The sequence below is a fragment of the Malus sylvestris genome, chromosome 5, assembly GCF_916048215.2.
Source record: "Malus sylvestris chromosome 5, drMalSylv7.2, whole genome shotgun sequence".
In the NCBI taxonomy this organism is placed as follows: Eukaryota; Viridiplantae; Streptophyta; class Magnoliopsida; order Rosales; family Rosaceae; genus Malus; species Malus sylvestris.
In genome coordinates, this window is record NC_062264.1 from 33,722,374 (window position 1) to 33,739,073 (window position 16,700).

At 38.9% G+C, this 16,700-nt stretch overlaps 1 protein-coding gene across 1 annotated transcript; it reads right to left on the minus strand.

Annotated features, from left to right (window-relative positions):
• Positions 1-1,611: 1,611 nt before the first annotated feature.
• On the minus strand, positions 1,612-16,173 carry LOC126622805 (uncharacterized). Its single transcript, XM_050291521.1, has 8 exons — positions 16,163-16,173; positions 15,400-15,470; positions 13,765-13,830; positions 13,603-13,671; positions 12,179-12,257; positions 3,645-3,716; positions 2,910-3,094; positions 1,612-2,810 (listed from the first exon to the last, which is right to left on the minus strand). The coding sequence occupies exons 1-8, from the start codon at positions 16,171-16,173 to the stop codon at positions 2,671-2,673; spliced, it is 693 nt and encodes a 230-aa protein (XP_050147478.1). The 3' UTR covers positions 1,612-2,670.
• Positions 16,174-16,700: the final 527 nt, after the last annotated feature.

The window sequence follows — 16,700 nt, forward strand, 5'->3', positions numbered from 1 at the left end:
AACAAATATTTTATAAGCATTGATTGACAATATGATTCAACATTTATGTGAGCATTATATCTTAAAAGCAATTTAGCATTATAAGGAACAACAAAACTGTTATCAATTTTGATCCCATTTTTTATAACATATTTTGTATCATCATCACGACGCTTATAAACTGGAAAACCCTGCTCTTCAAAAATTGTCTCATTTTTATATGGTTTAGGAAAGTTTTTTTAACACTTATTTTCCTGCATGCAAGGATAATTTTGATTAATATGCCCAAATGGACCATGAATCATAAATTATTAACAATTTCATAAAGCTGAGGGTTGAGAAATTTGTCTGGTAACTCAACAGAAATAATTGAATCATATCCAACGCCATGTAACACTTGAAATTCGATTTTAACCATATTAACATATGAGAATGAGGCAAACCTCTTTTTTGAAATTCAATCGTACAAACTTCTGTTTGCAAAGACAATTGAAAGAGACAAAAACCCCAAACAAAATAAAAGAAAAGAGTTAGTTTAATGAATCAAAAAAAGGGAAAAAATTAAGATAAGAGAAGGAATAAGTTTTTGGAAACTTACTTGCCTCAACCTCTCCGAAAGGCTTTCCAAATTTGATGAAATCAAGTATATCATCAAGCTTCATTTTAAATATTCTAGAAATTATATCAGGTCTGTCCTCAGGTTTGTAGCTTGGTTTTTTTTTCGAATTCTCTTACAATTTCTGGCCACTTTACGTTACATGTAAATGTTATGAACAAATCAGGATGACCATATTCTCTACAAGTAGTCATGGCATCTTGATAGTTATTAATCATATATCTAGGACTTCCTGTGTACGAAGCAGGTAACACAATTTTTTGCCCTAAATTATTTGCATCATTGTCACCTCTCAACATTGCATCGTATATTCCCTTGTAAATTTCACTTTTAATTTTTTTTGATTTTGACTAATGTAATCCAATCTATCTTCTTCAAGTGTTGCATAAGAATATACCAAATACTGTTGAAAAAGTCTACTTCCTTTTAACAATGTAGTTAAGGACGGATCTCTTTCTTGAATTTGATAAGCTATATAAGCTCTAATAGGTATTCTTTGTCTTTTTGTTGTTGGACCATTATAATTTTCATTCCATTTCAAATCTGGTCTATACCAATCTTCACCATACAGAAAAAGAATAGGATACTAAAGAGCCATAAATTTCGGATTTAATTTTGTAACACATTTTAAACCTTCACTTTTACAGTCTATAATAATATCTCTATTTGAATCAGACAAACCTATGTCACCAACTATTAATCCACCAATTTCATCGCTTGTTGGTTGATCGTATTGCTTGCTATCATTTGGTTGTCTTCCTAACAATGTGAATTTTAAATTGACTAATCCAACGGTTTCAAATTTGTCCCTCACTGTTCGAAAAAGTTTGACCAACCCATTTGACTCGTCAAACATTTTAATCAAATTTTCTACAATTTTTGAATCAAACCTTTCGTTTCTTTCACCACAATTAACAGCTCTTAGTCGATTCTGTGTTTCGTTATATGTGTCATAAACATATAATTGAGCAAATTTTGGAGCTTCAATATCAACAGGTCAAAGAGACCCCATCAGATAACAAACTTGACCACTAACTTTAAAAATGTAAGGACTTAATCCGTCATTAATTGAATTATCAACTTTTGCTCCCATTGAAGTAAATGAAAACATGGAGTTGTAAGCTCGGATATTTTCTCGAAATAATAGACTTTTTTGACCTCCATTTGGATCAAGCAAGGAATCCAAAAAAATGGGTGTTGGTTTTGGAGCTGAAAATTTTATTTTTACTTGTTGACAACAAAGAGTAAAAATGGGTTCCTTTTTTTTCCAGCTTCATTTAAGAGACTCTTTTAACCAAAAGTATGCACCACAATAAACACATTTATAAGTTTTATCACCCTAACTTCATGTAAGAAAATTATTTATTTTCAAGCATAAGACATCGAAAAAATTATACTTAGAAAAACACTTCAAACTCAATAATTTAGAAACACAGGAAGACTAATTTATTTTGTATTGAGAGAGGGAAACAAAAAAACTTCAGGCTTACAAGTAGATAGATGATGAGTTTTGTTTTCCATTTGAACTTTGAATGTGTTTTTGAATAAATCGTGAGGTGTTTTTTTCTTATTTACTAACCTTGTCAATATGGGACTAAAAAATAATGAAGTTTTCGAGTCTTTAATTGATATGTATTATTAATGAATGGGCACTAAATTAAACATTTTGATGACACGTCATATAATTTGCAAATTTGGTCTACGTATTATTCTTTGTTGAAGATTAGACTTGAATTAAAACGAATATTTAAAAATAACAACCCACATAGCTACTAGATAGTAACTAAAAATAAATTAACAACCAAACAAAAATTTGTAAAAATTGAAAAGAATAAACATGCACATAGCATTTCGAACTTAGGACCTCTTGTTAATTTTAAACAACAAAAATCATTGTTTCTAATTAAACTTCTTGATCCTTTAACCAAATTTTATATATTTATACTCTTATAAAAAGAAATTTGTAAAAATGGAAAGTAAATAAGCACATATGATGTTTTGAACCCAAGACCTCCTCATTATTTTCAAATGACAAACCACCACTTCTAGTTAAATTTGTGTCATTGAACCAAATTTTATAAATTTATACTCTTATAAAAACATATATAAATATACCACCCTAATAATTTTGGTGCCCCTAATTTTTTTGGGCCCTGGACGGTCACCCTGCTTGCACTGGGCCTGGGCCGGCCCTGCATATAACGTTCAACAACCCCTACAAAAACAACACATAAAAAAATCACTATACGGGAGCAGCAAAATGTTAAAAGATCTACCCAAACGAAATAATAAATGCAGAAATTTTAACACGCACCGTTTCTGTTTTTCTGAAAAAATGCTTGACCCTTATTGATGGCAATACGATTATCAGCAACTAAGGTTTTTTGAACTGTGTTTTCAGAGCTGCTCAAGAAACTAACATTTTTCCCTTTTTGGTCAGAAACAGAATTTTCTTTTTTAAACGGAATGGTATCCAAGATTTCTTCATTATTTACACACCTAATAACAAACTGGTCAGCAGAAGATGCACTGGAGCAACACTGATATTTAATGGATGAATTTTCACAAATAAATGTGTTAGCGGAGGATGCAACAACATTTTCAGAATTATGCAGATAACTTCCTCTACGTAATCTTTTTCGCTGGTCATTATGGTCAACCAATGTATTATATTCACTATCTGCGACACTTTTACCTCGTTTTAAACCATTATTTGTTTCATCATTTGTACATTTTTTAGGCATCAAGGAAACAGAAGGTCACACGTATTTCAAAATGAAACAACTGCAAAACAAAAGGGAAATAAAGAACAAATCAATAAAAAGCTAACACATGCATAAAAACAATAATCATGACACTGAAATGAATGACAGGACCACAACGACAACAACAAAGCCTTTGAAATGAATGACAGGACCAAATCAAAATTTTAATTTCAATCTAACAAAATGCAAACAACATGTCCAAATTCATTCCAATCATAAGAAAAATCAAAAGAAAACGTTTGGCTAAACTTTTAATAAGTAAATGCAGGAGTTGAATTAATTACCTTGAGGACAAAGCACCTTGAAAGCAAAGAACAAAGAGGGCAAAATCTAGAATAACCAAGATTTTTGAAACCCTTTATAAAAAAAAAAAGAACATCAACCATGATCAAACATAATTCGATTCAAGTTGACACTAAACTGACAAACATACTTTAAAGTCAGCAGATGCATAATTGATTTAAAAATATTTAGTAAATTAGATCAAAAAAGCAGTCAAAATATAGTAAAAAATAATAAAAATGAACTGCTCATACTCAGTTATCTTAGTCGGTCAACCATCACAAACCATGAAATTAACATCAAATGACCAAATTAGTGAATCTCAACAAAACAGTACACCTCACTAACCAAGCTTAATAACTTTCACAGCATCTCTTTAGTTTCTCCATTACTTTCACACAACAGGCTCATTGATGACCAATGAACTCACATTTTAGACAAAGATAGATGACATCTCATTCGGTTTAATCCTTAACATGTAAGCAAGCTCAAATACAAATGTTGCTGAAATTAAATGAATCATAACTTTTTCTCTCATCATTTTTTCTCCAAATCATTGTCACCCAAGCAGTGCAATGAAAAAAACCCAAAGAAATGACTACACACAAATAAATCACTCCATCAGTCAAAATTTACAATGATGTATGAAGGAAGCTCAATTAATCGTAGGAGTTTAAATCAGCTACCTTTATATACCCGTCTATCAATTGAAGCAACAAAAGTTGTAAAACTGAAATCATAATTTAAGCATTCTATATCACTGCGCATCATTTTTTTGTCAGTTTCTTTTAAATTAAATCTAAACGAATCACAATGAAAAAATATACCAAACAACATTTATTATCCCGCTCTCCAATTTAATCCATATGGCACAACGCCAAATCAAATAAGTAAACAAAGCAAATACACCAAACTGGTCACAGATATTTAATCAGCAAGCAAAGTTAATACAACAACAACAAAGCCTTTTCCCACTAAGTGGGGTCGGCTATATGAATCCTAGAACGCCATTGCGCTCGGTTTTGTGTCATGTCTTCCGTTCGATCCAAGTACTCTAAGTCTTTTCTTAGAGTCTCTTCCAAAGTTTTCCTAGGTCTTCCTCTACCCCTTCGGCCCTGAACCTCTGTCCCGTAGTCACATCTTCGAACCGGAGCGTCAGTCGGCCTTCTTTGCCCATGTCCAAATCACCGGAACCGATTTTCTCTCATCTTTCCTTCAATTTCGGCTACTCCTACTTTACCTCGGGTATCCTCATGCCCAATCTTATCCTTTCTCGTGTGCCCACACATCCCACGAAGCATCCTCATCTCCGCTACACCCATTTTGTGTACGTGTTGATGCTTCACCGTCCAACATTCTGTGCCATACAACATCGTTGGCCTTATTGTCGTCCTATAAAATTTTCCCTTGAGCTTCAGTGACCTACGACGGTCACATAACACGCCGGATGCACTCTTACACTTCATCCATCCAGGTCGTATTCTATGGTTGAGATCTCCATCTAATTCTCCGTTCTCTTGCAAGATAGATCCTAGGCAGCAAAAACGGTCGCTTTTTGTGATCTTCCCTAGATTGCTCCGGTCATTAGTGTGGATAAGTATATAAATGAATAGAGATAGGAAAGCAAACACAAGATGTACGTGGTTCACCCAGATTGGCTACGTCCACGGAATAGAAGAGTTCTCATTAATTGTGAAGGGTTTACACAAGTACATAGGTTCAAGCTCTCCTTTAGTGAGTACAAGTGAATGATTTAGTACAAATGACATTAGGAAATATTGTGAGAGAATGATCTCGTAATCACGAAACTTCTAAGTATCGGAGTGTGGTATCGTCTTGACTTGCCTTATCTGTCTCATAGGTAGATGTGGCATCTTCTCTGGAAGTACTCTTCCTCCATCCAGGGGTGGTATCTTTAACTGGTGGAGATGCACAAGGTAATGTATCAATTTCACTTGAAGCTTACTTGTAGTTTCAGGCTTGGTCAAGCGCGATACAAACCATGTAGTAGGAGTCTCCCAAGTCGCCGAGCTAGGGGATCTGCTGAAAGAGGTGACAGACAAGGTAAGCAATCAGAGCTCCGGCTGATTGTTCACCTTCTCCCTATCTTGCAGCAGCATGAAGGATAAAGAGAAGAAAGATGAGAAGAGATGATATGGGATACTTTTGCTTTTGAAGAAGTAACTTTCCACAGGCTTATTCTTGAACTGAGCTGGAGGGTTTTCTGGTTTCCTCCAGAGCCGACTGAAGAATTTGAGGGTCAAAACAAGTCCATCAAATCTAGAGTACGTTCGACCCTACTGATATGGGATACTTTTGCTTTTGACAGAGTAATGGATGTATCGGCACGTGTGCTGTTACGCTTGTCTCCACATGCTTCCTTGTATCCTTCGCACTTGCCCTATCTGTTCCTCAAGCAGATGCGGTATCTTCCCTGGAAACATAAGATGTTGAAGATGAGTACTCGAGAGCAATGCCAGGTAAGTAATCAGGTAAGGGGTTCCAGGCAGTCAGTTCCTGGCTGAAAGCTTGATTCCAAGTGCTGACTGATTGCTCTCTTTCTCCTTGTCTTGCAGGTAACAACAAGGCCAAAGGAAAAGACAGGGAAAAAGCATGATATGGGATACTCTTGCTTTTAACCCTGATGATATGAGATATTCTTGCTCTAGTATAGCTTGTTTGCAAAGGTATTATCGGGGGGAAAGAAAGCTGAATATTTCGAAAGGCTTCGTTGGGAGTGCCCTCTCAGATATGAGGAAGGGTTGAACATTTTTGCAGGTCTGCCTGTCCGTTGGGGATGGAGGTCGACATATATAGGAGTCTCCCTAACAACAAGTAGTAATGCTATTCCTTTACCCTGCTTGGTCATAGCACGGTAGTAGGAGCTGCCAGCTTCACATGTTTTAACTCTGTCAGAGCACTTTGAAAAAGTGGTCTGTCGTATCTGGCTCTCGAGAAGTCTTCGACAGAATGCCCATAATTTCCGCAAAGCTGAGTGTGCGTGTGACAGGTGCTGACAAGGCTAGAAAAGAAGGTGCCTATTCGATTTCTGAGATCGGCCCTCGTGGTCTCTGAGCAGCCCAGCTTTTGAGAAAGCGAGCGTCTCTTCGATTGATTCGGAGAACGATGCATCTTCGATTTTTAAGAAAGCAATCATGATGGGGGTCTGGCTCTCGAGATTCGGGGAGCAGTGTCACTTCGATTTTTGAGAAAGTAATCATGTTGGGAGTCTGGCTCTCGAGATTCGGAGGGCAGTGCCTCTTCGATTTTGGAGCAAGCAATCTTGTTGGGAGTGTTTTCTCGAATGTGAGTAAAGGTTGGGCATGTTTGCTAGTCTACCTTGCCACGAAGCACAGAGGTTGACACACAGGGATTTTCGAATTATCCAGCAATGGTACTGTTCCTTTACCCTCTCTTCGATTTTTGAGAAAGTAGTCATGTTGGGAGTCTGGCTCTCGAGATTCGGAGGACGGTGCCTCTTCGATTTTGGAGCAAGCAATCTTATTGGTAGTGTTTTCTCGAGTGTGAGTAAAGGTTGGGCATGTTTGCTAGTCTACCTTGCCACGAAGCACAGAGGTTGACACACAGGGACTTTCCAATTATCCAGCAGTGGTACTGTTCCTTTACCCTTGTGGGTAATAATATGGTAGCTAGACCTTCAAAATTTATGGGTCTAAACTTTGTTAGTGCTGTTTCTTTGCTATTCTTTTACCTTTCTTGGTCAGAGCGATGTAGTGGGAGCTGCAAGCTTTACGTGCTCAATTTTGGCAGAGAACTTTGGCAAAGTTATCTGTGGTACCCATGAGCTATTGTTGCGTGTGGGAAGTGGGTGATTCAACAGTAAGATTCATGTGTTTTCTACTTCCTCAGAAGTCTTCGACAGAATGCCCATAATTTCCGCAAAGCTGAGTGTGCGTGTGACAGGTGCTGACAAGGCTGGAAAAGTAGGTGCCTCTTCGATTTCTGAGATCGGCCCTCGTGGTCTCTGAGGAGCCCAGCTTTTGAGAAAGCGAGCGCCTCTTCGATTTCTGAGATCGGCCTTCGTGGTCTTTGAGCAGCCTAACTTTTGAGAAAGCAAACGCCTCTTCGATTTCTGAGATCAACCCTCGTGGTCTCTAAGCAGCCCAGCTTTTGAGAAAGCAAACGCCTCTTCGATTTCTGAGCAGGCGCCTCTTCGATTTCTGAAGATCCGTCGAGTGCAGATTTTTATAGGGGCTGGCATTAAGTTCCAAAGCACACTTGAATCTCCACCAGTAGAAGCTCCATTCTTGCACTTCTAAGATCTTGATTTGTCCAACCTCTTCTCTCTTCAACACCTTTGAAAATGTCTGGCCCCTCCGACCGTCGTTTTGACTTGAACCTTGTTGAAGAGGCAGCCCCGCCTTCTCCAGACAACATATGGCGCCCATCCTTCGTCTCCCCTACTGGTCCTCTTACCGTTGGGGATTCTGTGATGAAGAATGATATGACTGCTGCGGTGGTGGCCAGGAACCTTCTCACTCCCAAAGATAACAGACTACTTTCCAAACGGTCTGATGAGTTAGCTGTTAAGGATTCGCTGGCTCTCAGTGTTCAGTGTGCAGGTTCTGTGTCTAATATGGCCCAACGCCTATTTGCTCGAACCCGCCAAGTTGAATCATTGGCGGCTGAGGTGATGAGTCTCAAACAGGAGATTAGAGGGCTCAAGCATGAGAATAAACAGTTGCACCGGCTCGCACATGACTATGCTACAAACATGAAGAGGAAGCTTGACCAGATGAAGGAAACTGATGGTCAGGTTTTACTTGATCATCAGAGATTTGTGGGTTTGTTCCAAAGGCATTTATTGCCTTCGTCTTCTGGGGCTGTACCGCGTAATGAAGCTCCAAATAATCAACCTCTGATGCCTCCTCCTTCTAGGGTTCTGTCCAGTACTGAGGTTCCGAATGATCCCCCTCCGGTGCCTTCTCTTTCTGGGGCTCTACCGACTGCTGAGACTTCTCCTAAGCAACCCTTGTGAAGGCTCCCTCTTGTTTGTTTATTTTGACTCATGTATATGTACACATTTGTAGCTTATCGGGGATATCAATAAATAAGTTTTCCTTCATTTCAACGTATTGTGTTAAATACACCAAAACCTTCTTCGCTAAGTTCTTTGAATTTTCTTTTGTTGAAGCTTGTATGTTGAAGCTTTCTGAGTGGAGCATGTAGGTTGGGGTAGTGTTCCCTTAATTTCCCGAGTGAGGAAAACTTCTCGATTGGAGACTTGGAAAATCCAAGTCACTGAGTGGGATCGGCTATATGAATCTTAGAACGCCATTGTGCTCGGTCCTGTGTCATGTCCTTCGTTAGATCCAAGTACTCTAAGTCTTTTCTTAGAGTCTCTTCCAAAGTTTTCCTAGGTCTTCCTCTACCCCTTCGGCCCTGAACCTCTGTCCCATAGTCGCATCTTCTAATCGGAGCGTCAGTAGGCCTTCGTTGCACATGTCCAAACCACCGTAACCGATTTTCTCTCATCTTGCCTTCAATTTCGGCTACTCCTACTTTACCCCGGATATCCTCATTCTTAATCTTATCCTTTCTCGTGTGCCCACACATCCAACGAAGCATCCTCATCTCCGCTACACCCATTTTGTGTATGTGTTGATGCTTCACCGCCCAACATTCTGTGCCATACAGCATCGCTGGCCTTATTGCCGTCCTATAAAATTTTCCCTTGAGCTTCAGTGGCATACGGCGGTCACACAACACGCCGGATGCACTCTTCCACTTCATCCATCCAGCTTGTATTCTATGGTTGAGATCTCCATCTAATTCTCCGTTCTTTTGCAAGATAGATCCTAGGTAACGAAAACGGTCGCTCTTTGGTATTTCTTGATCTCCGATCCTCACCCCTAACTCGTTTTGGCCTCCATTTGCACTGAACTTGCACTCCATATATTCTGTCTTTGATCGGCTTAGGCGAAGACCTTTAGATTCCAACACTTCTCTCCAAAGGTTAAGCTTTGCATTTACCCCTTCCTGAGTTTCATCTATCAACACTATATCGTCTGCGAAAAGCATACACCAAGGAATATCATCTTGAATATGTCCTGTTAACTCATCCATTACCAACGCAAAAAGGTAAGGACTTAAGGATGAGCCTTGATGTAATCCTACAGTTATGGGAAAGCTTTCGGTTTGTCCTTCATGAGTTCTTACGGCAGTCTTTGCTCCTTCATACATATCCTTTATAGCTTGGATATATGCTACTCGTACTCCTTTCTTCTCTAAAATCCTCCAAAGAATGTCTCTTGGGACCCTATCATACGCTTTTTCTAAATCTATAAAGACCATGTGTAAATCCTTTTTCCCATCTCTATATCTTTCCATCAATCTTCGTAAGAGATAGATTGCCTCCATGGTTGAGCGCCCTGGCATGAACCCGAATTGGTTGTCCGAAACCCGTGTCTCTTGCCTCAATCTATGCTCAATGACTCTCTCCCAGAGCTTCATTGTATGACTCATTAGCTTAATACCCCTATAGTTCATGCAATTTTGTACGTCACCCTTATTCTTGTAGATAGGCACCAAAGTGCTCGTTCGCCACTCATTTGGCATCTTCTTCGTTTTCAAAATCCTATTGAAAAGGTCAGTGAGCCATGTTATACCTGTCTCTCCCAAAACTTTCCACACTTCGATTGGTATATCGTCTGGGCCTACTGCTTTTCTATGCTTCATCTTCTTCAAAGCTACAACTTCTTCCTTCCGGATTCTACGATAAAAAGAGTAGTTTCTACACTCTTCTGAGTTACTCAACTCCCCTAAAGAAGCACTCCTTTCATGTCCTTCATTGAAAAGATTATGAAAATAACCTTTCCATCTGTCTTTAACCGCGTTTTCTGTAGCAAGAACCTTTCCATCCTCATCCTTGATGCACCTCACTTGGTTTAGGTCCTTTGTCTTCTTTTCCCTTGCTCTAGCTAATTTATAGATATCCAACTCTCCTTCTTTGGTATCTAGTCGCTTATACATATCGTCATAAGCCGCTAACTTAGCTTCTCTCACAGCTTTCTTCGCTTCTTGCTTCGCTTTTCTATACCTTTCACCATTTTCATCGGTCCTATCCTTGTATAAGGCTTTACAACATTCCTTCTTAGCCTTCACCTTTGTTTGTACCTCCTCATTCCACCACCAAGATTCCTTTTGGTGTGGGGCAAAACCTTTGGACTCTCCTAATACCTCTTTTGCTACTTTTCGAATACAACTAGCCATGGAATCCCACATTTGGCTAGCTTCCCTCTCTCTATCCCACGCACACTGGGTGATTACTTTCTCTTTGAAAATGACTTGTTTTTCTTCTTTTAGATTCCACCATCTAGTCCTTGGGCACTTCCAAGTCTTGTTCTTTTGTCTCACTCTTTTGATATGTACATCCATCACCAACAAGCGATGTTGATTAGCCACGCTCTCTCCTGGTATAACTTTGCAATCCTTACAAGTTATACGATCTCCTTTCCTCATTAGGAGAAAATCTATTTGTGTTTTTGACGACCCACTCTTGTAGGTGATCACATGTTCTTCTCTCTTCTTAAAGAAGGTGTTGGCTAAGAAGAGATCATATGCCATTGCAAAATCCAAGATAGCTTCCCCATCCTCGTTTCTCTCCCCAAAACCATGGCCACCATGGAAACCTCCATAGTTGCCTGTCTCCCTGCCCACGTGTCCATTTAAATCTCCTCCTATAAATAACTTCTCCGTCTGAGCAATTCCTTGCACCAAGTCTCCAAGGTCTTCCCAAAATTTCTCCTTCGAACTCTTATCCAACCCTACTTGAGGTGCGTACGCACTAATCACATTGATAAGTTCTTGTCCTATTACAATCTTGATTGCTATGATTCTATCTCCTACCCTCTTGACATCTACAACATCTTGTGTCAAGGTCTTGTCCATGATGATGCCAACACCGTTTCTCGTTCTATTTGTGCCCGAATACCAAAGTTTAAACCCTGAGTTTTCTAGATCCTTTGCCTTACTACCAACCCACTTAGTTTCTTGTAGGCACATAATATTTATCCTTCTCCTCACCATAACTTCCACTACTTCCATAGATTTTCCCATTAAGGTTCCTATATTCCACGTTCCTAAACGCATTTTGCTCTCTTGAACTCTACCCTTCTGTCCTAGCTTCTTCACCCTCCCCCGTCTAATAGGATCAAAGTACTTCTTTTGTGTGTCCCGTGTAAAGTTGATAGGAGCATATGCTCCCAAACAACTTTGAGTGGAGTCGTTCGAAAAGAAGTTTCTATGGCCCCCTTGCTCATTTAACACTGCATCCGGGTGCCGATGGAGATACAGCGACCCTTGCTCATTTATCACTGTGCTCGGGCCACACAGCGCGCCACTTACGGGTGACGCCCTAGCTTTAGCGCGATTTTGTTCTGGATTCATTTTCATAAGGATTCGACGTGATCATGGAGTGCCGGCTGTCGACTACCTGACGCCCTCCCCCTCCTCCTTTATCCGGGCTTGGGACCGGCAATGTAAGATACATAGGCGGAGTTTCATATGCCCTCACAGACAAATAACGATCTTGGTATTTGCAAATTGTGGATAAGTTGATCTGGAAGCAGAATTTGTAGTATTAGTTTTGAAAGCTGCAAGTGAACAACAATATGTCAGAATAATACTATTTTGTTTTTGCATTAATCCATATGAATAAGACAGAACGGATGCAAAGTTAGTCATGTACTCACAGATAAATAACGATCTTGGTATTTGTAAATTGTGGATAAGTTGATCTGGAAGCAGAATTTGTAGTATTAGTTTTGAAAGCTCCAAGTCAACAACAATATGTCAGGATAATGCTATTTTGATTTTGCATTAATCCATATGAATAAGACAGAACGGATCCATAGGCTTAACAAATCAAACACCCATCTAATCCACATGAGATGAAACTCAAACATGTCAACAAAATGTATGTCTTTCAAACCAACTGATATATGGTTTTATCCACTGACATTCACTTTAAGACTCAAAGAGGTTTTTGAGCTGTAAAAAAGGATTAGCACAAATAAAACAGACAGCGATACTTAACTTTAACAAACGAAATAGACATCCAACCCCACATGAGAACAAAATGAACATGTAAAAAAAAAGAATTTTGGCCCCTGTTTGGGTACTATTGGAAACCATATTTTTCTTCTCACCAGGTAGCTAATTGATAGGGTTTGAGGGGTCTAACTCTTAAGGATATACACACACACACACATGCACATATACATATATATATTGAACAGCAAGCTGTATGTTACTCTCAACCAATCCAAATTATATCTGTAAAGTAAAACATGCAAGTCTATTTCTCTCCAATAATTCATCCAATTCAAAAACCCTCACCAAGCCTTCTATAAAAAAATGATGAATAGCTAGCCACTGTGAAAACATGCAACTATAAGATAACGATTAGGGTGTTGGTTCATCAGTCACCATCATCTGCGTGTTGTTTTCTTCAGTACTATATGTAGACTGCTCTCTGAGTCCAGAATCACCTAAACCTAATCATCTTATACTAAGAAGACAACATTCAATAAGAATGGATTTCTTACACTGCAAACTGTGTATCTACAATTTGATAGTCTTTTTACCGGATACATACCAAATCGCATTAATGATTATTAAACTTGAGCCTACACTACTTACGAAAATTTACCCATCACTCTCACAAATCCAAAATAACGTAGATATCACTCTTCCAATTTTATCACCACTACCTCAAATCTTATGAATCAAGCATAACCATCACAGCAAGTCAAATAAAAAGAAGAAGCTATGGAATTAAATAAAATTGCTACCACAAAAATCAGCACGAAAATATGCATCACCAATTAACAACCCAAACACGCTCAGAAAAAGTCCCAACTCACCTAAACAAAACCAAAAAAAAAATATTCAGCAGCAATGAAAACAAAGGGAAAAACAAATAATACATTTATGTACCCTCAGCACAGAGAGTTCCAAGAATCAGAATCGAAAATCCAAAAATCTGAAAGGGACCGTTTCCCGAATCTAGATAACAAAACGCATCAGACACGCACAACAACGATCCAGCGAAAAACAGAAGATCAAAACCATATAAGCTGATAAACATGCACAACTCACCTGCAAACGCCGGATTAGATCGGTCGCAACCAAGTTCGAAGCGAACCCAAGATAGGCACAAAATTTCTGAAATAAAAAAGCAAAGGCCATGAGATATTAACAAAAAGCATCCAAAAAAACATGGAAAATCGAAAGCCCGTGCGGTAATATACATGTAAAACTCACTTGGAAAACCCGGATCCAACGAACCAAAAACCCAAAAAAATTATTGGAATCGAACCAAAAAGGCAGAGAAATTAATTGTGACCACTAATCGAAGAACAACTAAGCAAAATGGTCCACGTTTTGAACAACGAAGCAACACGATGAAGATAACAGAAGCGAAAGCGGAGAAAAAAGGACAGCCAGAAACAAAGCAAATGGAGATATGCGAGAGAGAATAGGCGAAAGCAAAAGAAAGATCCAGAGTAACCAAAGCCAAAACATCCACGGATGATGGACACGTGGAATCAAAAGGGCAAAACAGACCTTTCACTGTACAGAAGCCGAGAGAAACACAGCTGAGACAATTATTTTGAGGGCATTTCCGTCCCGGCATTATTAATGAACAGTGCCGTTCCCAACCCAGTTTTAGTATATACTAGAAATTAGGCCCGCGCATAGCCGCGAGAACCAACTGGTTCAAGCGTAATCAGATGAATAAAACACATTTAAGTTGAATAAATTCAACACAATTATGAACAAACAAAGGGATACATGAGTGAATAAGGTCGATAAGATAAACAGTTTTGCTTTTATATACATTCAAGTGAGTTGGCATATAAACACATTGTACAATGAGTGGGAAGAAACTGAATGTCTTTGATTAGAAAGAGATGGTTTCCCAAAAAGTTATGTTTCCTTAAGAAACATAAGAAACATTTAGTTCACATATAATATGTGTCATGCAGTGTAAGCAGCCATTTGAACAGGTAATTAAAAATAGAAAGTGTTGAGGACTTGTTTAAGTAGCTAATTTTGTAACCACAACTGTTCAAAGGCAAAAAAATTTAGAAGGTTTGTTTGCATACGAAACTGAAGAAACAGAAGCAAGCTGCAGTACACATATTTTGCCGCTGCAGTTAAGACGACAAAATATATGCCCTGCAGCACATACCTCACTTGTGCAACATATGCCTTACACTGGAAAAACATCAACAATCGAATACAAATTTGTAAATCATGGACGGATTTTGTTTTACATTTTTATAATCAAATCAAGTGGCAGTGTAGCACATAAAATTACAAACTTGAAGCAACCAGAGAGAGCATAAATTAAGATGTAGAGATATTCTCAAACTTGCAACATACTGTATGAAAGCTAACCGTAGAGGTTTGTGAAGCAAACTGCAGAATGAGTTGTAGTCAATTGAACAAAAACACAGTAGTTTAACTTTGTAGTAAAAACTGTAGGCAAATGAAGAACAAGGTTCTCTTTCATAATGAAAAATTTATCTTAATCACTATCCTCATTAGCCAAATCGTTTCACAAATCCAAAAACACAGAATTATATCTTGAACAATGCCAATTAATGATTTCCCATTTACTTAAGCTCAACATCAAAGCCAATGAACTAATGAAAGAGCGAAAAAGAGAAACAACAAACCTCAATTAGCAATTAAATGGAGTATTACTTGATAGAGCTGGAAAATTACCCAATTCTTCAGAAATAGGATCACGAATGACTGATGAGAGTGCAGAGAAACGAACGATTGAGAAATTCAAGCTCTGAGCTCAAAAGTTGGGGCTTCCACTTTCCAACTGGGGGAGAAATAACAGAGAAAACACAAAGAACCACAACAACAAAGCTTTTTCCTACCAAGTGGGGTCGGCTATATGAATCCTAGAACGCCATTGCGCTCGGTTTTGTGTCATGTCCTCCGTTAGATCCAAGTACTCTAAGTCTTTTCTTAGGGTCTCTTCCAAAGTTTTCCTAGGTCTTCCTCTACCCCTTCGGCCCTGAACCTCTGTCCCGTAGTCACATCTTCGAACCGGAGCGTCAGTAGGCCTTCTTTGCACATGTCCAAACCACCGTAACCGATTTTCTCTCATCTTTCCTTCCAATTCGGCTACTCCTACTTTACCTCGGATATCCTCATTCCTAATCTCATCCTTTCTCGTGTGCCCACACATCCAACGAAGCATCCTCATCTCCGCTACACCTACGTGTTGATGCTTCACCGCCCAACATTGTGTGCCATACAGCATCGCTGACCTTATTGCCGTCCTATAAAATTTTCCCTTGAGCTTTAGTGGCCTACGACGGTCACACAACACGCCGGATACACTCTTCCACTTCATCCATCCAGCTTGTATTCTATGATTGAGATCTCCATCAAATTCTCCGTTCTTTTGCAAGATAGATCCTAGGCATTGAAAACGGTCGCTCTTTGGTATTTCCTGATCTATGATCCTCACCCCAAACTCATTTTGGCCTCCGTTTGCACTGAACTTACACTCCATATATTCTGTCTTTGATCGGCTTAGGCGAAGACCTTTAGATTCCAACACTTCTCTCCAAAGGTTAAGCTTCACATTTACCCCTTCCTGAGTTTCATCTATCAACACTATATCGTTTGCGAAAAGCATACACCAAGGAATATCATCTTAAATATGTCATGTTAACTCATCCATTACCAACGCAAAAAGGTAAGGACTTACGGATTTTTGATGCACAAAAGCAGTGAGGACTTTGGTACAACAGAAAGTATTAAGTTTGTGATCTTCGCTAGATTGCTCCGGTCATTAGTGTGGATAAGTATGTAAATTAATAGAGACAGGAAAGCAAACACAAGATGTACGTGGTTCACCCAGATTGGCTACGTCCACAGAGTAGAGGAGTTCTCATTAATTGTGAAAAGTTTACACAGTACCTAGGTTCAAACTCTCCTTTAGTGAGTACAAGTGAATGATTTAGTACAAATGACATTAGGAAATATTATGGGAGAGTGATCTC

Excerpts from the sequence above, each read along its gene's own strand:
- LOC126622805 (XM_050291521.1), bottom strand. Across the intron at positions 13,672-13,764 it reads ATCTAATCCGGCGTTTGCAG|ATTCGGGAAACGGTCCCTTT; the intron begins GTGAGTTGTGCA and ends TTTGTTATCTAG. Across the intron at positions 3,717-12,178 it reads ACCAAGATCGTTATTTGTCT|GGTTTCAAAAATCTTGGTTA; the intron begins GTGAGGGCATAT and ends TTTTTTATAAAG.